This window comes from Artemia sp. Qi Xiang Cuo, chromosome 9 (genome assembly GCF_049724085.1).
Source record: "Artemia sp. Qi Xiang Cuo chromosome 9, ASM4972408v1, whole genome shotgun sequence".
Taxonomy (NCBI): domain Eukaryota; kingdom Metazoa; phylum Arthropoda; class Branchiopoda; order Anostraca; family Artemiidae; genus Artemia; species Artemia sp. Qi Xiang Cuo.
In genome coordinates this window covers 27,619,033-27,644,410 of record NC_142802.1, presented here as the reverse complement: position 1 = coordinate 27,644,410, position 25,378 = coordinate 27,619,033, and the positions used below count along the sequence as shown (strand labels likewise).

Here is a 25,378-nt window from a genome sequence, read left to right as displayed (position 1 = left end):
CAGTGAAATTTGTGGTATTTGGTGAAGTTTGGAGCAGGCCTTATAATCATAAATAGCTAACATCTCCTACAAATTGCAAACGAGAAGGTAATGAAAAAAAAAAAGTGTTACAGTTTTACAAGGAGTGGCAAAAAAGCTCAATCAGGCAAATTGACCATCATGTGCACATTTACCACGGAGGTATGAAATCAGAAACAACAATGGAACGATTATACGAACTAAAATTTATTTGAGACAATTTCCAGCTGATCAAAACTTTATTAAATTGGTACGCACTCTATATTACGTGCTCTATAAATAATGAAAAGGCTTTTCAACAAACATCACACTTATGGGTATTTTTTTCATCAAGAAGTAGCTATGGGTTTTATTTTTATCAAACTTGACAGATTTTCCTTTGAAAGTGTTTTTATCATTATATCTGAAAAACAATAACACGGCAATTACATAAACTATAATTTATTCAAGACATTTACATGCTGATTCAAAACCTTAGTAGATTGGAGAACTTGTTAATGACTATACCGCTTTATAAATAATTAAAAGACCTTTCCACAATCATTACACTCATGGGCATCTTTCTCATCATGATGTAGCTTCATATGTGTTTTCATCAAAATTGATGAGTTTTTCATCGAATGTATTTTAATTATCCTGTCAAAAAACAATAATACGGCAATCACATGTACTAGATTTTACTCAAGACATTTTCACGTTGATCAAAAACTTTAATAAAACGGTGTACCTGTCTATGACTCCGTAATTTTATAAACGAAGAAAAGACCAGCCCACAAACATCACACTTATGAGCATTATGTTTATCAAGATGTAACTTCATATGTATTTTCAATCGGGCTTTCCCTTTCAAGCCAAGTCCACATATTGTACAGAAGTTTACATCAGGAGTTGAAGGGTTAGTATGCATTTTCACATGTCTGTTAAGGGAACTTCCAATTGAAAAAATTTTCCCACAATATTGACAAATTAATCTAGTTTCACTGTGTTTTGCTTTTGTATGATAAGCATGATGTACTCTAGTCGGAGAAACAAATCCACATACTTCACAAGTAATTGGCTCAACATCACGACCATGAAGCGCAGCCCGATGTACTTTTAGCGCAGACGGTGCAACACAAGGTCTCCCACATACATCACATATATACTTAGGTTGACCTGATTTATTAATTTTCTTGGCTTGTTTTCCAACAAGCCCTCTTACAGATACATCATTTGACTTTTTCTTAAAGCTGGTGTCCGCTATTCTTACTGGTTTTACTTTGTGTATTTTTTTAAGCTCATGAACAGGTGTATCTGTTTCTTCCTCATTTTCATTTACAAACGAAGTTGATTCAGATTCTTCACATCCATTTGAACTACCATCCAAAGCAGATAAAAAAACAGACGATTCAACGTCTTCAGAGTCAATTTTTCCAATGCCATCCGACTTATGTGTCTCTTCTGACTTAATTTCATCATTGTTACAGAAAATGAAACTATAATTGTCATTATTTGCATCAGTTTCAGTCTCATCGCCTTCACTATTTACTGATGGCTCATCTGTGTGACAATCTGAATAATCAAACAGAACGCTCTCTTTGAGTTCTAACTTTGAATCTTCTACGCCAAAATAAGACTTGTTCAAACGATCATTTGTTTGACTTTCCAATTCTAAGGAACAATATCTCTCGTGGACAACCATTTTTCCATGAACAATGTGTTCATGAGGCCCAGGCTCAAAACAAAAAGCACACACGATTTTGGCCTCGTTAGGTGTTAATACAGCTTTCCAGACATTTGAACAAAGGGTAAGATAACCTTCCACCTGAAGTCCGCCCATCACCAGCTTTAAAACCTGAAAAAAAGGAAAGGATTTCCATTGAATACAGCAGGTCAAAAACAATAAACACAACGAAGATGTTTTCTGGGGTCCAGCATATTCCCCCGGAAAATCCATCCGACCATTACCCGTGGAAAAATCTCCCCATACGTAAAAATTGCACAACCAAAGGGAAACAAAGACAAACAAAATGAATTAACAAAAGAAGGGATTATGAAAATTCTACCTCTATTCCAAAATACATATAAAATATACATAAATTTTGTATACATACATATATTTATATGGTGTAGAATCAAGAAGGGACTCAGAATAATTGTAACGGTCAGGAATTTTGATAAGAATTAATACATAAAAATTGGCTTTCTATACTGATTCCAAATACATAAAGTTCATTAAGCTTAACGTTTCAGACCTAACGCCAAAAACCTGATAAAATTTGCCTGATTTTTGAAAAAATGGGGAAAAACACGTACAAAAAGGCAAGTAAAAATTACAGCAATAGCTTCAGTATACAAGAGAGTCCTACTGTGGAGGATTTAAATTCCTATCTGGGAAAACGTGGAATTAATTTTTTTCCCCAGAAGAAAGATCACGGATGTGTCTTCATTTGTTTGCCTTTTTATTTCCTAGGGGTGAATGTATCGAGCCGATAGTCCTATAAGATCGGGACATGGCTCATTCGAACGGAAATTAGAAATTCGATAGTCTTCTTACTGTGGGGGGGGGGGTCTCCTCATTAAAGACATAATATCTGGACTTTTTAACTACGTCAAACAAAATAACTATCTCGAAATTTTGATTGAAAGTGTACAGGGAAATGATTAACGTGGGGGAGGCCCTCCATTAGCTACTTTTGAAGTTTCTATGACATTATTTTCTATATGAAGTGCCATGGCCTAAAAATAATAAAAATAAATAATATATTGTGCCAACACTGCTCTTAGCTTAGGCAGCGCTATCGCACTGCCTATGATATTTTATCTTGACATTTCAATTATACAACATTGAAAGTGCCGATTGGACCAGGTAAGGCTCCCTCTAAAACTCAGCCTATGGGCGCCCATGTACGCATCCCCCAGCTTCTGCAATAATCGGTCAGTAGCATGATAATGGGAAAATGGGCTATATGGTATCTTGACTCTTGCAGCAGGGCGCCAAATGGTCTCTAAGACAAAAACAGTTTTCTGGAAATAGCAATTATCTATAGCACATATTTTTAGTAATGTATTGCAATATTATTTTATTGTTATTAGCCATACATTTATCAATTTAATCATATTAATCAGTTGCAATCAGAGAATCAGAAGATTTCCTGGAATCAGAATTGACAATAAGAAAATTTTATTGATTCTCGAAACAATTCCAATGTCAAGTCCTATTTGTAACATGAAAGACAACTGTAAATTAGTTTTCTATGTATAATCGGCCTATAAATATATTCATTACTAACTCCTTTTATGTTTCTGATTGAACATAAGCTAATTTTCTGACAATATTGAATATAGGCTAATTTCCTCCAATACAAACAATCAATTCCTTATTCCTTATAAATGAGGTCAACCCTGTATAAATTGTCATGAAATGCGCAGTTATGGACTTCCAAATTAAGCACAATACCAAGTTAATCATTTCTGTAAGTGTTTGAGACTGATCTTTGCCAGTTTTGATTACAGCTGTTCTGACAGCCAATCGTAGTTGATTAATGACGAACTTTGACAAATAAATCTTCCGAAGTGAGTCACAAAGGCACTAATGTTTGGCTTGAAACTAAAGGTTCTACTATATATTCCTTCGTTGATGTTAAATTGATAATTATCTGTTATGATGAGATTTCCAAGTATTTATTCCATGTCTGATATTAAACTGATAATTATTTATTATTATGTGACTTTTAAGTTTCGAAAAACAAATATAGATATATTTAGTTTTTTGTAGTTATGGTTGTCAAAAAGTAGCAAAATTTGCTACTTTTGGTAATGACTTTATAAAACTAATTTTTCGCAAAGTTACATCTGCAAAACACCGAACTAAAAAGATACTAAAACTGAGCATAATAAGTTTGCCGATGGTATTTATCGCTTCTGCTGCCCTAGATTTCGGAATACATTCGAGACTCATAAAATGATGTCAAGGACTCAAGCGAATCTATTTGTTTTGAATTCGCCGCTCGTCGTTACATTGCAGCCGAATTTTCAAAAGTCAAATCCCGAACGAAAAGTTGCCCCAGTGTAATAGCGCAAATCCAGAGGGAACCAGGGTTGCCACCAGACCAAAATAAATCGTAACGTCCAAGCTCTTAAAAACGTAACTTTTCCATAACTTTTGATAGGAAAGTCTCTTTTCAAGGCATGGGGCCTTTATTTCACTATCAAGGATAGCACTTAAAAAGGGGGAGGGAGGAGTGTTGCCTGTATAATTTGAAAACTATGTTTTTATGTAATATCATTAAAAAACTTCCCTCCAAATTTCAAAAGGTATCTTTTTTGTATCCTAATTAAAAAATTTGAAAACCACCTCTCTACCTTTCTAGATATTAATGAATTGGAACCTTTTTTTTGCTTTTGCGGATAAATAACTATGCAATAGAAAAACATCAAGTTTATTCTGGTGCAATTTTGCCTTTTTTGTCGAGAAATATTGAATGACACTTTGTTTTTACGCCAGAAAAATGAAAATAAACAATTAAATTGATCTTTTTTCACATTACGAATTTATCGGCTTTGTCTTTCCACCTAGTGGGGGGGCGTCATCTGGGTCGCTTCCATCCGTGTAGGGTGGGGTCGAAGTCGAATGGGACCCGTGCTGGGGCGTCACGTGACATGCGAAGGAAATGACCGTACCACCGAACAATACGCTGGGCGATCTGCGTCGAAAAAGGGGTTTGTGCCGTACGTGACAGGAGGGTCTGATTGCTCAAAAAGTCAGTCCAGTGAAGTCCCTCGATTCTTCGGAGATACTTTGTCTGTGCGACATCGACGGCGCTGAGGATAGATTTTGCAGCTGGTCATATCTCCGCTCCATAAAGCAGCACGGTGCTGACAGACGCATTGTAAATGCGCCTTTTTGGTAAAGCGGCTAATGTTTGGCTTTCACCAGATGCTGCTAAGCCTCCCAACAAGTGCCGATGCTTTTGCCATTCTAGATGTAAGCTCTTTTGTGATCAAGCCATCCTTCGACAGAATAGATCCCAGGTAAGTGAAGTCTTCAACCACATCTACTCGGTTGCTTCCGATGTTGACTTCCTTTACAGTAGAATGGGACGGGGGGGGGGGGCTCAAGGAGCAGAACTTTGGTTTTCTGCCAGATGATCTTCAGTCCAACACTCGAGGCTTCTTCTGAGAGCACCTGGAGAGCTTTGGTGACCTTTTCGACGGTGTTCGCAACAAACGCTATGGCGTCAGTGAAGTCAGATTCAGAGAGTATCCAGTCTCCAAACTGAAGACCGAACTGAAGGCGATTCGTCGTGATGGTCATAACATGGTCTATGATGCGAGTTGATGGGCTCTGGAGCGTTGGCGCAACCTTGCCGGACGCCACTCTTCACCGAGAATGTGGGACTGCGTCTTCCATTGACTTGCACGCAGCTCTCCGTATCATCATAAAGCTTTTCAAAAAGTGAGCAATATTTCTTGGGTAGACCCGTAGTTCCTAGTATCAGCCATAGTGAACTGCGATCAACAGAATCGAAGGCAGCCTTAAAGTTCATAAATACGATGTACGCGTTTCGGTGTGTTGTCGATCAACTGGTGAATAATGAGAACTGGCTCCGTTGTCGACCTACCGGGCATGAACCCAGCTTGCTGGACTCTTCTCTTTCTACACAAAAAGGTGGAACACCTGTCCAGGAGTGACATGGTGAAGAGTTTACCAGGAACGGAGAGAAGCGTGATCCCACGATAGTTGGAGCAGATTTGACGGCTGCCCTTACGTTTCCAGAGTGGTTATATGATGCCAGCACGCCAGTCGTTCGATACGCTTTCCGTCGTTCATACAGCTGAGAAGATTAGCTGGAGCCACAGAATCATCGCTGCAACCCTGCACTTGAGGAGTTCTGCAAAATACCACAGACGCCAGGGGCTCGATTATTATTTAATCGTTTCACAGCATTTCGGATCTCAGAGGTGGTAAACGGTTGCGATACGAGGTCGGACGTAGCCTCGGGTGTGGCCATTGCTGCTTAAATCATATCTGGGTTGGAGTGAACAACTGCCTCGGCGTTCAGAAGCGTTGAAAAGTGACTGCTCCAGGCGAAAAGTTGGCCTGCATTGTCATCCAGCATGCTGTTGTTAGCAAGAAAAACACGGCACGGTGGAAGTCTTCCCTTCCGTCAGCTCGCGGAGGTGTTCTTACAGGGAGCAGGTGTCTCCTTTCCTTGAAGCATCTTCAAGATCGCTGGCTTCCTTGTCAACAAAGGTCTTCCTATCACTGTGCAGTAGGCTATTGCGCAGGCCATTGAGTCGTCTGTGCTCTGGCATATTCTTCGCTCTGCTGGCCTTCCGGCGCAGCTCGATCACGGACAGAGTCTCCTAGAATTGTTCTTGTGTCTGCTGCGGCCAATGGTATTGCCAGCAGAATCGAGTATATTATCTTTAAAAGACTTCCATGCTACTTCAGGGTCGTCCAGAACTTGGAGGCAGCTAAATCGGTTAGATATATCAGAAATATACTTCTGTTGCATCTCAGATGTAGCCAGACTACTCAGATCAAACTTGGTAGGTCGTCTTTCTTGTTCTTGCGCTCGGCGGCGTAGCATCAACGTGGTGATTACCATCCTAAGGTCCTTGTTTCCAAGCCCGGCCGACCTACAAGTTCGGCAATTTGTTATTGACGAGCGACCCGAGATCATAAAATAATCGATCCTCTTCTTTGTCTGGCCGTCATTACTATACCAAGTGTATTTGTGTATATCTCGTCACTGAAAGTATATTCTCTCGTCTCTGTATAATATGCATAGTGTGCATTTACTCAAGGTCTGCCTTAGCTTATTTAGATAATCTCTAGTTGAGATAATCGTTTAGGACTGAATTTAAAACTTACTTTTTGTCTAGATCTAAGACACAACATATTAGATACTTATACAGTGAAGCAAACATAACCAATTTTGGAGCATAGTTAACTTGGCAGTTTATTTCTTCCAATTTCTTGCTTCCCTTACAAGGGTATCTAGGATTTTCCTAGAACTTGGGTTAGGAATTGTTCTTCTGACACTCATAAGATCAGTATCAGTTTTCGGATTGAGCTTATTGCGGATCGGAGTCTTTCGTTTTCAACTCAGAAGACTGACGCTCTGCTCCAGCTTTGGAATGGGGTAGACACGTCAATGTAAGCATAAAATTATGAAAATTGTAAGGAAGGATTAACAACTCCATCTTTTAAATTGGCAACACACTTCCAAAATTTTACTACAGATAGATTAACATCAAAATCCGCCTCACTTATTATAAAAGGAAAATGTCTTCGCTCTGTGTTTATCGTCTCAAGATTGATATGAGGGACATCAAAGAGGGAGGGGGGTTATAATGTAAAAAAAGTGATCATGATACTTGAAAGAGGCCTAGCATAAATTCGAAAGTTCCGGCTCAACTAACCCAGCCCCTGCTCATTGCTCGGGTATAGCCTTCGTTATAACCAATAGTTAGCTCATTTTAACAGTTCCAAATATTTTGTCAATATCAGCTGTTCATAATCCCAAATAAAAGAGCAAGTTTTGCTTATAACCTGATATTATGTCCAACCAATCAGAAGGAGGGGGGGGGCGTCTGTTCCCAAAAGAAAAATACATATATCATCTTATAATCACATAAATAAATTATAAAGAATATAGCTTCTAATATTATTTACCTATTTTTTTTATCATAAATTTTACTTCCTGACTTCAGCTTGCTCCTTCCCCATATAATTTCATTATGACTGTTGACCACAGCATAAATATATACGAATATTCCTATATATTTATTTATACTGTGTTATAGTGCTCGTACTATAACAGTATTTATACTGTGCTGTTGACTGAACAAGATTCAAATTCAACTTTTGGAAGTTGGTCACCATTGACAAGATAGTGTAAAGTCTGTTTGATTTCTCAGTATTCTCACATCATTGCAAATGATAATCTCTTGAAAGAGAATATTATCCTAACTTACTATGCGAGAAAGCGAAATGTTTATTTTCTCATACTAGTAACTGAGTGATTTTGTGATTAAATGTCCTCAATGTGAAAGAATATCGATACTCGTGTCATTGTAATTAAACTGGGAACGGCAGAATTTTTTCACGGGGAAAAAAATAGATTGCTCAGAAAATGTACATTTTATCCATTATTCAAAAGCGTAACATTTCTGTAACATAAATTCAAAGACGTACCAAAAATGGTATGAACGTAACCACGGTAGCAGCCCTGGAGGGAACAAACAAAAACAGAGAATATTCGTGATACTGTACAGAAAAAAAAATATAGTAGACTATCAGCCAAAATCGTTGAAAATATCTTTTTAATCGAAAAATCCCGGTTTTTAGCAAAACTCCCGATTTCTAGCAAAAAAACTCGTTTTTTTTTACAAAGAATCCCGGACACAAAAAAATCCCAGACTGCAAAAGAAATCCCAGACAGGATTAATCCAGGACGGTGGCAACCCTGAGTTTGGGTGCCACGGCAAAATGTGAGACTTTTCTCGATGCAAATATACAGTATCTAGCAAATATTCAAGGGTACCAGCTACTTCAGAGAAATGATCAGCTAACCAGAAAGGAGAAGAGAACCTGCATTCTGCATTGCACAACTCTTTTAACGTTGATTTCACAAATCCAGCTAGCACAAGATTACAAACATTTTGGGGAGGAGAACACAAGGAGTTCATTAAAAGATACAAACATGAATCTTCTAGCAAAAGTCGTTGGAAGATAATTGGAGTAAATGGAAATTTATAATGAAAGCTTTATCATAGGCAGCGCAATAGCGCTGCCTAAGTAAAGAACGATGTTGGCAGAACGTATTATTTTTTTTTATCTTATTTTTTTGTTTCTATACCCAGGCACTTCGTATCGAAGGAGTTGTCGTAGAAACTTCGAAAAAGGCTCATTCGATTGGAAATTGGAGTGGCTAGTGCCCTTTTTAATAGTCGAAAGTGATTGGAGGGTAACGAGCCCCCCCCCACACGCCCATCATTCCCCCAACCACATCCAATCAAAATTTTGATATAGCCATGTTGTTCAGCGTGGTTGATGTCCAGATAGAAAATATATTTTTGAGGAGAAAAATCCCCCACAACCCTAAGGGCCAGGGTCTTCATTTATGCCCTGAGGGCATATAAGAACAATGTTGGCACAATATTTTATTTATTATTTTTTCCCTTTAGAGCAGGGCACTTCGTATCGAAGAAGTTGTCGTAGAAACTTCGAAAAGGGATCATTCAATTGGAAATTGGAGTGGCTTGTGCCCTTTTTAATAGACGAAAGTGACTGAAAGGCAACTAACACCCCTTTCACGCCCACCATTTCCCGAAACACATCCAATAAAAATTTTTAGATAACCATTTTGTTCAGCGTAGTTGATTTCCAGATAAAAATTATGTTTTTGAGGAGGACACTCCACCATTGCATTCAGGGCAAGGGTTGTAAGTTATACCCTGGGGACATATAAGGTTTTTATAGAAGGCGTTGTCGTAGAAACTTCAAAAAAGGCTCATTCGATTGGAAATTCAAAGGACTAGCACCATTTTTAATAGTCGAAAGGGATTGGAGGGCAACTAACCCCCCTCTCGCGCCCACCTTTCCCCCAAACACTTCCAATCAAAAGTTTGAGATAGCATTTGATTCAACGTAGTTTTTAATTCTGTAAATGAGGTCTTTCAGGATGACAATCCTCTCAGAGCCCTCAGGGCAAGGGTTGTAAGCTTTACCCTCGGGACATATAAGGTTTTTTAAAAAAAGTCTTGTCGTAGAAACTTCAAGAAGGGCTCATTCGATTGGAAATTGAAATGGCTAGTGCCATTTTTAATAGTCGACAGTAATTGGCAGGCAACTTGACTTGACTTTTATTTTCAACTAATAATACATCATACTTAGCTGGCACTTACAACACATTTTTTGAATAACATTATCAACAAACGTAGAAATGGTAAGAACGTATGACGTTTTATTAAGCCACTATTGTGACTTGAGCAGCGTCACACAATCTTTTATCATAAACCAAAACTCATTCACTCTTTCTACTCTTTTCATACCATTCAATACAAATTAACTCAATTTAACTTTTTTTTTAACTTTTTGTTTTACAACTTAATTACAATTTAACTTTTTTTTAAATAAATAAATAAAAAAAATTTAATTCCCACCCAACAAAAACTTTTTTAATCTAATTTTAAACTGAAACTGGTTTTCTGACTCCCTAATGCTCTCCGGAAAACCATTCCACAAATTAACTGCATAATCTCTAATTGCAAAACTAGATCGACTCGTAGTCCTTACTTCTGAGACTAAGCTTCCACGACCTCTAGTCCTATGATGATGATAATCAGAATTAAACTTAAAAAAATCTCTAAAATATTCTGGAGATAATCTATTAAGCACCAGGTAAGTAAACACTCCCGCCTGATGGTCCCTGATCTGATGAATATTTAAAATTCTAAAACTAATAAAAGATTCACGCATATGCTCATACTGAACAAACTCACCCAGTACTCGTAGTGCCTTATTCTGAAGAATCTGCAGTCTTTTAATATTTGAAGTAAAATTAGATGCATAAATACAGCAACCATAAACAATAAAAGGATGAAGAACAGTATGATATATATTTCTTAAAACACTTAAGGGTAACACGTGTTTCAAACGCCGCATCACTTCAAGACCTTGTGCAAGTTTAGAAGAAATCATATTTATGTGTTTCTTCCAACTAAAATTATTATCAACATAAAATCCCAAATATCTATTTTCAAAAGCCTGTGAAAGTGACAAATTTTCAAATACTACGGAAGCACTATTTACAATTTTTCCTACCCTACTAAAAATCAAATAATTTGTCTTAGAAGTATTAACAGCAAGGTAACTCAAGGAGGTAAACACCAAAAGGTTTTCCAGCGTTCGGTTTGCTTTATCTTCTAGTTCTTCCAGTGACTGTGCAGAAATCGTCAAAGCAGTATCATCTGCAAATACTGTAACAGTTGCTTCAGGCATGTAGAACCTCAGAGTATCTATGTATACGAGAAAGAGTAATGGACCAAGGACTGAGCCCTGAGGAACTCCACATTTTACAGGATAGACTCCGCTAACGATGTCATCTATCATTACTTTAGTTGACCTTCCATACAAGTATGATTTAAACTAATCCAAGCAAACATCTTTTATCCCCAGACTAGATAGGCGACACAGCAGCAACTCAAAATCCACAGTGTCGAAAGCTTTTTTGAAGTCAACAAAGATCGTTAAAGGAATAAGACCTTTTTCTAGAGCTCCATTGATTACATCCAGAAGATGATGAATAGCAAGGCTTGTAGAATTTTTACTGTGGAATTGAAATTGGATTTCACACAATAGTCCTATTCTATCAAAATATTCATAGAGTCTCTTTTGAACTACCTTTTCATAGATTGTAGGAAAAAAAGGCAATAACGAAATCGCTCACCAACTTAATAGTTCTTGTTTGTTGCCCCCTTTATACGATGGTATTACCTTTGACAGTTTAAGACCACTAGGGACTTCACCGGTCTGGAGTGATAGATTTATTAAGTCAGTTAGACAAGGTAATATATAAACTAGGATAGCATTTACAGCTCTAAGATTAAGTCCATCTATTCCGGCCGAGTTGGACTTCAGTCCTTTCCCTGTGCTCTCGATGTCCTTTGTTGTGCACTTCTCGAACGAAAAAATGCGCCCTTCGCCTCGATTATCAATAAAGGACTTCAACAGATGTCTTCTAGACTTTTTAGCTACGTCTTCCTTAATACTCGCGCCTATGTTCGTGAAATATTTTTCGAATTCATCAGCCATTTCCTGTTTATCAGTAATTTCACTTCCATTCACCATCAGACTCTTTACTCCATCATTATCATTAGTCTTCCCTCTTAAAACCTCATTTCCTAACACCTAACACCCCTTCCAACTAACACCCCTTCCACGCCCACATTTACCCAAATACATCCAATCAAAATTTTGAGATAGCCATTTTGTTCCACGCAGTTTAAAGTTCAGGAAATTATACCTTTGAGCAGGACACTCCCCCTCAGCCTTCAGGGTAAGGGTTAGAAATTATGTCCTGGGAGCATATAAGTTTTTATTGAAATCTTTGTCGTAGAAACTTGAAAAAGGGCTCATTCGATAGGAAATTCAAAGTTTTAGTGCCCTTTTTAATACTCGAAAGTGATTTGAGGGCAAATAACCCCCCTGTCTCGCCCACCTTTTCGCCAAACGCATCCAATCAAAATTTTTAGATAGCCATTTTGTTCAGCATTATTGATTTTCAGATAGAAATTATGTTTTTGAGGAGGACACTCCCCCAGACTGTGATCTAATCGGAAACAAGTGGAAACCCGCTATTACGAATAATGCACTTTGTTGGAAACAATCGGAAACAGACTAACCCGCTAATGCAGAAAGAAGTGGGAGGAGCTTTTTTGTTCGCACCGAGAACGAAGACCAGAAATGATCTGCGATAAGCTTACTGGATAATTATATGAACTGTGCTTTTTTAATAGTTGATAGTCATTGGAGAGTGACTAACGCCCCTCTCACGCCCACCATTTTCCCAAACACACCCACTCAAAATTTTGAGATATGCATTTTTTTCAACGAAGTTGAAAGATCTTGAAATTAGATCCTATAGTGTGATAACTCCCTCAGTGCCCTTATTGCAAGGGTTGTATGTTAATCCATGGGGGCAAATAAATTTTATATAGAAAGTTGTTATAGAAGTTTCAAAAAGGGCTCATTTGATTAGATATTGAAATCACCCTTTTTAATAGTCGAAAGTGAATAGAGAGTAATTAACCCCACTCTCACGCCCAACATTTCCCCAAAAACATTCAATCAAAGTTTAGAGATAGCCATTTTGTTCAACGTAGTTGAAAGTTCTGAAAATTATGTGTTTAAGGATGACAAACCCCCAGAGCCCCAAGGGAAAAGGTTGTAAATTATGCCCTGGGGGCATATAAGGTTTTTATAGATAGAGTTGTCGTAAAACTTCAAAAGGGGCTCATTCAATTGGAAATTAAGAGGGCTAGTGCCCTCTTTAATAGTCGAAAGTGATTGGAGGGTAACTATCCCCCCCTCTCACGCCCACAATTCCACCAAACACATCCAATCACAATTTTCAGATAGCCATTTTGTTCAACGTAGTAGAAAGTTCTGGAAATTATGTCTTTGAGAATGACACCCTCCGCAGCCCTCAAGGCAAGGGTTGTAAGTTATGCCCTGGGGACATATAAGACTTTTATTGAAAGTGTTGTCGTAGAAACTTCAAAAGGGCTCATTTGATTGGAAATTGAAAGAGCTAGTGCCATTTTTAATAGTTGAAAGTGATTGGAGAGCGACTATCGCCCCTCTCACGCCCACCATTTCCCCAAACACATCCAATTAAAATTTTGAGATAACCATTTTGTTTAACGTAGTTGAAAGTTCTGAAAATTAGGTCTTAAGAGGATGACAGCCACCCTAACAGCCCTTAGGGTAAAGGTTGTAATGTATGCCCTGGGGGCATATAAGGTGTTTATAGAAAGCGTTGCCGTTTCAAAAAGGGCTCATTCGATTGGAAATCGAAAGGCCTAGTGCCCTTTTTAATAGTCGAAAATGATTGGAAGACTTTACATTTTTATAGTAAAGATCGATGTGGGTATAATGTATTATTTTTGTTGTTGCTTAGACCAGGGCACTTCGTATCGAGGGACTTGTCGTGAGAACTTCGAAAAGGTCTCATTCGATTGAAAATAGAAAAGGCTGATGCCCCATTTTAATAGTTGAAAGTCATTGGACAGTAAGTGGTCCCCCTCTCACGCCCATCCTCTCATTTGCCAAGTATGTTTAAAAACTAATTATTGGCTTAATATTAAATCAAAATATACCCTGATAATGCTAATTGCCAATAAGACTTCTCCGCAGTATCTAAAGATCGACTGAGGGTATTAAGTTCAGACTTTCGGGGTTACGTCTGCTCTTAAAATTTAACCAAATCAAAATAGCGTAAGTGTATCCAAGCTATCAAAGAAAGTAAGTAGATTTTTTTTGCGAATGGTATCATGTTTTCCATTTCAGGTCAGTTAGAGGAGGTACGAAACTAAATTAAACACTACTATTTGTGACCAGATTTTTAAAAGGGTGTAGATAATTTCGGAGACCACACTGCCTTTCCATGACTATAAAATAAAAGTTCAAAATAGGGATAAAGTCCTTTTTAATAGACGGTGTATAGAAAATTCACAAAAAATACCAGATATTTCGGTCACATATACAGTGACCGTCAGCAGTAGCAAAACTGTTTTACTACTGATGACGGTCACTGTATATGTGACCGAGAATTTCTATACACTGTCTATTAACAAGGATTTTATCCCTATTTTGAACTTTTATTTACTAAAAGGGTGTATGTTGCTAAAAACTGCTGAAAATTTTTCTCCGGCATACAAAAAGCAGGCCAAACCATAAAGTCTTAAAAAACAAAAGAAAAAATTTAAAGCATTATTCTATTTTTCAAACAGTTTCAAACTGTAAGGAGCGACCCGCCTCAATGGTAACCGAAACTCTAGAAAACGGGTTTTTGATACCATTTGATACATCAACAGAATCAGATTTCAATGCTGATTTCAAAAATATAACTTTCATCAAGTTTAGTGCTACCCATCAAAAGTTACGCGCCTGAGAAAATTTGGCTGAATTTAAACAAAGGGGGAAAGACTCCTTAAAAATTAAAGAATCTTAATTAAAATCACACCATCATATTCAGTGTATCAGAGAACTCGACTGTAGAGGTTTCAAGCTCCTATCTATAAAAATGTGGACTTTTGTTTTTTTTGCCAGAAAAAAGATCAAGGGTGCGTGTTTATTTTTTTTTTTTTCCCAGGGGTGATCATATAGATCCAGCGGTCCTAGAATATCGTACGAGGGATTATTCGAATGGACAATAAAAGTTCTACTGCTCTTTTTAAGTGACTGAAAAAAAATGGAGGGCAACTAGGCCCCCTCCCACGCTTATTTTTTTCCCAAAGTCACCCAATCAAAATTTTTAGATAGCCATTTTGTTCAGCATGGTCGAAAATATGATAACTATGTCTTTTAGGATGACTTAATCCCCCGAAGTCCCCAGGGGGAGGGCTAAAAGTTATGAACTTTACCCAATGTTAACATATAGTATTGGTTATTGGGAAGTATACAGAAGTTATCAGGAGGGTTTTTTCTGGTAGTGGGGGGGGGGGGTTGGGTGGGTCGGGGATTATGTTGGAGGATCTGTCCACGAAGGAAGTTTTCATGGGGGAAGGGAAATTGCCATGAAGGGGGCGCCGGACTTGCCAGCATTATTTATTGGTTATTGGGAAGCATACAGACATTTTCAGGAAGGATTTTTTTCTGGAGGGGGGGCTAGAGGAGGAGGTTACTCTGGAGAATCTTTCCGTGGAGGATGTTTCTTTGGGGTAAGGGACATTTCTATGAAGGGGGCGTCGGATTTCCAAGCATTATTTAAAAAACGATCAGAAATTAAATAAAAAAAACAACATATTTTTTGAACTGAAAGTAAGAAGCAACATTAGAACTTAAAATGAACAGAAATTATAACGTATGTGAGGGGGTTCTTCCCCAAGTCAATAACACGCTCTTTACGCTAAACTTTTTTTTATTGCTTTCAAAAGATCTATCTATTATAATTAAAAGGCCTTTGTGATTAAGGGGTTTGTGAATCAAAATATTTTTTAACTTTTAACGTAAAGAACGTGGTATTGACTAAGGGGAGAACCCCCTCATATACGTATTAACATATACGTAATAAAAAAAACAATAAAAAAAAACAAGCGATACGGCTCAATAGTGATCAAAACTTTTAAAAACGGAATTTTGATGTCAATAAATGTATCAAAAGAATGGGTTTATAATGCTGATTCTAAATATATAAATTTCATTTAGTTTAGTATTACTCATCAAAGGCTACGAGCCTGAGAAAATTACCTGATTTTTGAAAGAGGGGGGAAACATACCCTACAAGTGAAAAAATGTTAATGAAAATCACACCGTCAGATTCAGCATATCAGAAAACCTTTTTACATAGGTTTCAAGCTCATATCTGCAAAAATGTGTAACTTTGTTTTTTTTGCCAGAAGAAAGATATACGAATATAGAAGTTAGTTACGTAAGGTAATTTGTAAATTACGTCATAACCAAATTTAGAAACATCCATTTAGCAAAAGAAAAGCAAAATTTTTATGCAAATTTTGTTTACTTATTCAATGACGGTGAGCCAAAATAAAAGCTGCATTAACTAAAAAACGATCAAAAATTAAATAAAAAAACAAGTTTTTTAAACTGAAAGCAAGGAGCGACATTAAAACTTGAAACGAACAGAAATTATTCCGTATATGAAAGAGGCTGTCCCCTCCTCAACGCCTCGCTCTTTACGCTAAAGTTTGACTCTGTCTCACAACTTTAGTTTTTAAAACAATAAAAAACTTTAGCGCAAAGAGCGAAGCTCTTAATATTTGATATAGCCTAGTTTAATATAGCCTAGATATACTGATATTTAGTAATCAAATGGTTAATATCGTTTGATTTATTAAAGTTATAAAAGTAAAAACATTTATATTTTTTCAGTAAAGTGCAAATTTTTTTCACGCCTAGGGAAGGCATAGGGGTTTTGCACCCAACTTATGTTTATTTTCGCTTGTGTTGAGTTTCACTGGGCTATTTGCTGTAATTTCTGTTCGTTTTGGGTTTCATTTTTTTTTTTATGCTGATTTGTGGTAGTTTCACGCTTGGTAGATTATTTGATTTTTTTTTGCTAATTTTTTGTTTAGTGGAGTTCTTTACTTTTCTTTGAAAAACTTATTTTGTGGAAAAAGTTTTTTAATTAATCTTGCAGAAAAGGCAACATAGAAAAGAGACTACAAAAGAATATTTTTAAGAAGCTGTAAAAGGGGCGTTAGAAGACGCAACAGTTGAGTTGTGAGAACCACGTTCTTTTTTGGTGTCCACAGTAAAGAGCCATAAGGCTTATATGGAAGGGGTGGTCGTATAAATTTCGGAAGAGGCTCATTTGATTCGAAATCGGAAGTTCTAGTGATCTTTTTCAGAGTCGAAAGGGATCAAAGAACACCCCCCCCCATCTCTCGCCCATTTCTCCCAAAGATATATGATTGAGAATTAAGACAGCCATTTTACTCAAAATTAGCTCAGAGGTTAAATAATTATGCCTCGCTGTTGACATAACTTCCACACCCCCGGAGGAAAGACTATAATTTATGCAAGTTGCCCATTGTTTACATATAAGGTTTTTTTTATTGAAAAAGGGGGCTATCTTTGCACCTGGGTCTCAAATGCTCAATTCGGGCATAAGGGCAAGGACTGTAAATTATGCAATTTACCCATTGTTTACATGAAGGATTTGTCATTGGGAAAGGGGAAATGTTTGACTCTGGGTGTGTCAGAAAAGGAAAAGGCTAAGGGTATTAGGGCGAAACTCTAGGAAATTTTGAGGGTTAAGTTGAAATAAATCAAAAGACACTACATATGTGCATCCACTTTATCAAAATGGCGCATCTGCAATATCTTAGGAACAGTATTGAGGCGAAACTTTCAGTAAATGCTGGGGAGCGAGGAGCGAATGTCGAACAAAATCAAAACACACTACACGTAGTATAGTTATCAAAAGGGCGTATCAGCAATATCTAAGGAACAGCAAAGGGTACTAAGTTGAAACTTTCAGGGCAAGTTAAGGGGGGTGTTGAAGAGTAATCGGAGGGGAACGAACCCCCTGCCATTTTCAGATGCCCATGCTCAACACTGATAGAAAGTTTGAAAACCCATTTTGTCCAAAATAGTTGAAAAGTCTAGCAATTATGCCTCCGGGGATGCCAAGCCCTCCAGAGCCCCCAGGGCAAGGAATGCAAATTATACAATTTGCCCATTGTTTGACATGCATGATTTATCATTGCGAAAGGGGGGAGCGTTTGATTCTGAGTGAGTCCAAAAATACTAACGGTATTAAGTTGAAGCTTCGGGGAATGTTGAGAGGTTTATTCCCCTAAATCAAAACACATTGGGTGCATCCAGGTTATCAAAAAGGCGTATCTGCAATATCTTAGGAATGGGCAATGAAATTAATTTGAAACCTTCAGAGTCACTAGTACTGTTACTGCTAGACCCCGGCGCCGCACCGATGAGGGAAGACCGGCGGCGGCGGGGCAAAAACAGCGCGCCGCCGGCGCGATCTATGTTGACTGCAAACATAAATGTTTTCATCAGTCTTTCTCAAATCACAGCTTAAATTTATCACAGATTCAAGCCTATTCATGAGTTCAAAAATTCACAAGTCGTTGGCTGAAAACTGGTTTTCTTCGTTATTCATCAAGAGAAGCAGAAATCTGGTAGAAACGAAATGGCTGTGGCGTTTCAAAACCAATGCATAATACGGATAGTTTAAGTTTCTATTAGCTATATAATCTTAACATAAATAATTATCAAAATTAGTAGTTTTTTTTCATCAAGCATTACTGCATACAAAACTTCAAATACCGTATCACAAAATTCGCCAGTTATCTGGGTAAAAACTTTGAATATAAATTTGAACTTAGAAGCTTAATTTTTTCATAATGCCCCTTGCCTATATCTGTTCTTTCACCTTTAAAACAGTTGAAATGGGTTACTTTGATATTGATTGTTCTTTTTTGCTCTTTTGGATTCCTAAAAAGCCTTCTTGTATTAAAAACTGGTTTTTAATAACAGTTTAAAAAAATACATTTTAAAGTTTTTTTTTTGGCTTCTTTATAGAATATATGTCATGTAGGCTAAGGCTGAACTGCTGCTTTTTTATTGCTTTTGGCTGCTCTTTTGGATATTATTCATTTTTTTCTTTTGGGGATTCATTCCAAATCATAAACTCATAGATACCTAATATCAGTCAAATTATAAACTGCATCTAAAAAGAGTATATTGATCAAATTGAAAAATACATGATGAACACTTCACATGAAAACACTTCAATTACAATGAAACAAAAAAACACTTAATGGTTTATTCTGTATGAAGAAAAGTGAAGTGCCAAATGTTATGTTGGATTACGGTTAAGACCGACAGTTAAGTCACCTGTGGTCAAAATACTCAAAGACTCCTCTATGATCCCCACCTACGCTCAAAGCTTCTGCTATGGTCATATCCATGGAAATATCCAAAGAGTTTCTTTTTAAAATAGCTTTCAAGCGTAGTTAGGGGTATTTAGCCTTTTTTGCTTTTCTTCAAAGCTTTGAAAAAAGTGTTATAATATTCCAGACGTTATATTTGTGCATATTTTTGGTTATCATTTGTGGGGTGATTGAATTTTTTAAACCACTGTAGATACGTAAGAACGTTGCAACATCTAGTACCCTGAGGTCATAAGACTGTCAAAGACTCCTCCTTGAAAACTTTCATTATGACCTGGCCTTTTAGTGTAACTTGGGCACTGGACCAAAGGCGCCATTGTCACTCGAGCACAACATTAGGTGGGGATGTCGATATCGCTATCGTCACACCAATTCGTTTTAGTGTGAATCTGCCCGGTACTTATGAATGAATGTTTTCAAAGTAAACCCGTTTCATCAATAAGAAAAAAAAACGGATTGGACGCATATGTCCCTTCTTGTTTGGACGATAAAACCATATAAGTGCTGTATCGAGTATAACTCACGAAAATCTTGTTAATTTTTGTCAACTTTTTGGCATCCCTGCTTTCAATAAAAAAAAATCAAGGTACTATCACTTAAATATAATACCTCCCTATGCTCACCCCCTCTGGGTACCATCTTGATAGGATACCGTCTCTGCTTTAAATAAAAAAAAAATTAACTTATTGGTATCCCTTCTTAAAAAAAAAAAAAAAAATCGAGGTATTATCATTTAAATATGATAGCTCCCTCCCCTCCTCTGGATACCACCTTGATAGGATGCCGTCTCTGCTTTAAATTAAAAAAAATATAACTTTTTGGCATCCCTGCTTTCAATAAAAAAATTTCGATACATTATCATTTATATGTAATACCCCCCCCCCCTCTCTGGATACCACCTTGATAGGCTACCGTCTCAGCTTTACATTAGAAAAATAATTTACTTAATAATTAACTAGGTCACTATATGGTTCAAAATAAACGCAAAATAACGTTAAACAGCTTAGTGTTCCTTAAAAAAAAATTGAGGGTATGTGTAAAGGGGTACAAAGACAATAACAAAAATGTCGAAATTATTCAGATATACCTCATATTATTGGTAAACTGAGTCATAGATTCGCCGTGGCATTCAACAAGATCAAAGAATCTAATTAAAAGGGAGCACACACAAAAGCCGAATTAGGCCAGTAGCCTATGAGAAATTGCAAAATACCCAAGACAATGAACGAGTCCCAATGAGGGACCCTGGGTCTATCAAAATATTTTAATGGTTTCATTTTCTTCTGCCTCCACTTTAAATGAAAAAAATAATTGTCTTTTTGGCATCCCTACTTTCAATTTAAAAAAAGTGAGGTATTATCATTTTAAAATGATAGCCCCTACCCCCCCCCCCAATAGATAATAATTTACAACTTATTTGAGAATCATATTTTTGGGGTAACTTCAGTTTCAATCTTTAAGTCCCCAACCTTGTACATAGCTTAGTCTATAGCTAAATTTTGTCTCAATAGGTTTTTTTTTTGGGGGGGGGGGGGTAATAATGTTCCAGAAAGAAGATTGTATTTTCTATCAGGTGTTCAACAATTGAGTATTAAACATTAAACAAATCTTATATAAAAACTGCAAAAGAAAAACTAATTCTGCAAACTTACAATTCAGCTGTAGAAACAATGTCAGCTATCAATTCCAAAATCTAACTGAAGGCTGAAGCTGTATACTATTGAATGCGTTCTATGATTCTATTCAACTTGAAAATAAAATTCTTGACTATGAATGATGTAAGAAATAGCAATTGGAAAACTGCATTCGAAATGATTTAAACTCATTTCATAAAGATGATACTTCCTTTGTCAACATGTGAAGAACTGCGTATATTGCAATATTTGCAATAGCATATTGCATATGTCTGGTTTTTATGCAAAGTAACAAAAGAGACGAAAATTAACGAACAAGAGAGTAATGAAGAATTATGGTATGCAAAGTAATATTTGGCAGGGAAACTCACTGGTGATAAATCGCTAGGCGTGGCACCGTGATTGCGGGATTTTTGGGGATTCGGGGAACCAAATTTGTTTTCGGGGTGACGCTTAGATTTTCGGGGAAATACCCGAAAATTCGGGGATAGTGCAAGCCCTGCTTGATTTCTAATCAGGAAAGTCGAAATACTAAACCACACGAGAAGGAAAAGATCCGACTTTGCGGTTGACGCAATAAAGATTGCCGCAAAATTAATTTAAAGTCGACCGAACGCCGCCGCCTCTACCGGCGGCGGCGCTGCGACACTTCGGTGGCGTTTGACCGGGCCTCTCGTCGGCGGTGTTCGGTCGATACGCCGGCGTGCCGCCGGGGTCTAGTTACTGTTACAGCGACTACTTGCGACTTCGACTACTCACAACTGTGGCTACTGCTACTTGTGACTGCAGCTACTTTCCAAAAATGTTGAAGGGTATATTGAACAAGATCAAAATATACTATGTACATGCTGGTTGTCAAGAAGGCGTATCATCAATATCTCAACTACGCTCAGGGTATTAGGTTGAAACTTTTAGGGTATGTTCAGGGGCATTGTTAAAAAGTAATTGGAGGGCATCCAATCCCTTACAGAATTGCCCTATTTAGATACTCCCTCTCCACCACTGATTGAAATTTTGGAAAAAAAATCCTTTGTTCAAAATAGTCAAAAGGTCTAATGACTATACCTCTGAGAATGGTAAATCCAACCACAGCCCCGGGCTTAGTGTTTTAAATTATACGATTAACCTATTGTCATGGTTGCAGCAAAAGCTGTAACCTAGTAAATTTCCATATACGATTTATCACTTGGGAAGAGAAAATGGGTGTGTCCAAAAAAGCTAAGGGAGAAAGTTTCAAGGAATTTTGAGGGGGATAAAATCAACTTGTCAAAGAAGAAAAAGAAACCAAGAGAAAAAAATTGTTAGATCGGACAAGGATTTCTTTTCCAAGACAGAAATAGCATATTTACCACACAAAGAGTCCCATCCCTCAGTCACCTCATCATTGAATCTTTTCAATGCAGAAAATGTTGATGTGATTGTAAAACATGGTTACTGTGAACAATTCTATCCGCAACAACCGCTCTCTGAAAATGTTCATTTTCAAATTTATTCCGGCAAAGACTACTTCAGAGATATGACTTCCACGTTTAAAGATTTGCAGGTAATTGTCAAAAAATCTAACAATGAAAAACAAAGCGCTGCCAAGGGGTTATCCTATGAAAATTGTGTACTATACAATTTGTTTAGACAAATAAGCATCAACATAAACGAACATTGGTGAGCACAAGCAACAATCTATCAAACTATGGAAGTTAAATACAATTCATGCCGATGACTCCAGAGTCCTATAAGAAATTGAGGGGTTTAGCCATTGGATATAAATACAAAACCGACACTGACGCTACCAATATAGTTTGAGAGGCGACAACTAGTAATTTACACTTAGTTGGAAAAAAAAAAATCACGAAATATTTAATATACCCCAATGGAAGCCTCCCAATGTTAAGACTGACATAAAATTAAAACGTACCCCATCCATTTTTATTTTGCGAAAGGAACTTGCCACTGTGCCTGATGCAGCAGTCTCTCTCACTTCGGCAATACTTCATGTACAAAAACAACAGGTTCTGTTGCTTTGGTAATTGAAAAATTAGAAGCTAGAGATTAATTAAAGAGATAGAGATAAGAGCAAGAGATTAACGAGCTAGAGATAACAAATTAAGAATATAAAACGGACACTGACGCTACCAATATGAGGTGACAACTAGTAATTTACACTTAGTTGGGAAAATAAATCATGAAATATTTAATATACCCCAATGGAATGGAAATTCATTCAAAACTTGCTTTGATCTTTTTTAAAAAGTGGTAATGCTATAGGATCATGGACAAATTTGAAATGTTTAGACTTTCGTCTCTTGTATGTAAAGCAAATGGAGTTCTACTCTACAATTTATTCTTTGATAAAATCCTACGGAAAAACATGTCTCTCGTCACGGAATCCCAAAGGAAGTTTTAACAGATAATGGAGCCAAATTTATATCAACAAACATTCGAAAATTATACGAAATTATCGATATTAAGCAGGTATTAACCACTCCGTTCCATCCTCAGACAAATGGAGGGACAGTAAGATTTAACGGAACCGTAATTAGTATGTTGAGACGTTTTGTCAGAGATGATGTATATCAATGGGACAAAATGCTTCCTTATGACCTGTTTGCATATAGGGAAACCCCACACCCAGCTACAGGTTTCTCACCCTTTGAAATATTACATGGGTCAGATCCAAGAGGGTTATTAGACATCGTGAAGGAATCATGGGAAAATAATGAGAAAAATGAAGAAACCGTGATAACACATTTAGCTATCGCTGTAAGAAAAATTGAATAAATACCATGAGCTTGCCATACAAGCACAGAGGGAATACACGGAAAAAAGGAATATATGGTACGATAAATATGCACGAATTTGCGGAAGGGGGTGAAGTCCTCATATTGCTACCGGATGGCAATAATAAATTGGAAGTAAGAATGGAAAGGGATCATTTAAGAAAATAAATGATGTAATTTATGTAGTAGAATAAGATGGAACAAGAGTAGAACCCTATCAGGAGGTCCCATTGCCCACCCCTGCTGCCACCTACAACTTTTTTTAACACCATATATGAGCACGAGAACCACGTGGTTTATGGTTTTTGTCAATGAGAATGAAAAAACAGGAATTTTGTCACATTTATGGATGTTTTCTTGGATAGTTATGTGTGTTGGTCGATTTATTTGATGTTTTTCATGGATGTTTAATGGTTTTTTTCAGTGAGAATGAAAAAACAGGAACTTTGTCAAATTTATGGATGTCAACAGCAATTTATGTTCATGTTTTATGTCTGTTCGTTGTCAGTGAGAATGGACATGCTTGACGCGAATGTTATGAGATCGTTTGGCTAGCCTGGCCTGAGAACTTGATTTACATAATCGCTAGGGGAAATTATTGATTCACGAAGGGGAGAATTAAGAAAAATTATGGCTTCTTTAATCTTAGGCCTGAGGGATAAACGTTCTTTAGGTCAGAGAGAAAAATTAATATTCTATTTTTAAATAGGGCTTCATCGATCTTTAGTGTCAGGAATTATAAATGACATCACTTGTTATCTTGGAATTATGCGAGAGTCTAAAGAAATAGAAATTCTATTTTTAAATACGGCTTCACGGAGCTTTAAGTCGGAGAGATAAATTGATATTCTAACGAAACCCTAATAGTTTAGCTAGGAAAATTTATGAGATGAAGAGATTAACGTAGAAAAGGGTTTCCTAGAAATTTGAAATGCGTTAGCGCAGAGATGCCAAACAAAAGGAACACGCTGAAATTACGTTTAGGGATTATTTGGGCAAAACCGTTTTATCCATTTTATGGGATTATTTCGGCGAAACAGTTAGAGACATTTTGAAAGAAGATTTTAGGAAAGGTTTTAGAAGAGAATTTGAGGGTGAAACTCTGTGGTCGTTATAATACACAAGTTCCATTTGAACAGTGTTGTGAGGTCCTCTACCCCAACCCCAAAGGGTTCCGATCCCCCACCCCAACCCCGAAGGAAGCCCCCGGTACTCAAAGGTCAGACCCTCAAAGGCCCTCAAAGGCCCTCCTCAGACCCTCAAATGCCCTCCTCTGGTCCTCAAAGGGCCCCCGGACCCCCAAAGGGCCCTCCGGACCCCAAAGGTCCTCCCCGGGCCCCCAAAGGTCCCCCGGGACCGAGACGCGCCGCGGGCCAGGAATGCGCCGCATGGGGATTTGCCGCAGGGGGATGCGCCGCGGGTCGGGGGAAGCGCCGCAGGGATGCGCCGCAGGGATGCGCCGCAGGGATGCGCCGCAGGGATGCGCCGCTGTTTGTTAGAGTTCTAGTTTACTTTAATTTTAGTTAAGAGTTTGATGTTTTACCTTTGAGTTTCAGTTAGAGTTCTTGTTTAGTTTTAGTTAAGAGTTTAGAGTTTTTAGCTTATAATTTTTGTTGAAGCTCTAGTTTAGTTTAGTTTGAGTTAAGATTTTATAGTTTTAGATTAGAGTTTTTGTTAGAGTTATAGTTTAGTTTAATTTTATCTAATAGTTTGATGTTTTACATTTGAGTTTAAGTTAGAGTTCTGGTTTAGTTTAGTTTTAGTTAAGAATTTAGAGTTTTTTGATTTGATTCTTAGCTTAGA

The 25,378-nt window shown here is 37.3% G+C and overlaps 1 protein-coding gene across 2 annotated transcripts in view; it reads right to left on the bottom strand.

Moving 5' to 3' along the window:
• Window positions 1-253: 253 nt before the first annotated feature.
• Window positions 254-25,378, bottom strand: part of LOC148948514 (uncharacterized) — a 72,454-nt gene continuing 47,329 nt past the window's right edge. The window contains exon 2 of one of the 2 annotated variants that reach the window (XM_089093962.1): window positions 254-1,852. In XM_089093962.1, the coding sequence (XP_088950088.1) occupies window positions 689-1,852 (1,164 nt within the window). In that variant the 3' untranslated portion in view covers window positions 254-688. The remainder of the gene's footprint in view (window positions 1,853-25,378) is intronic. The other variant, XM_089093963.1, reaches the window with a different exon arrangement.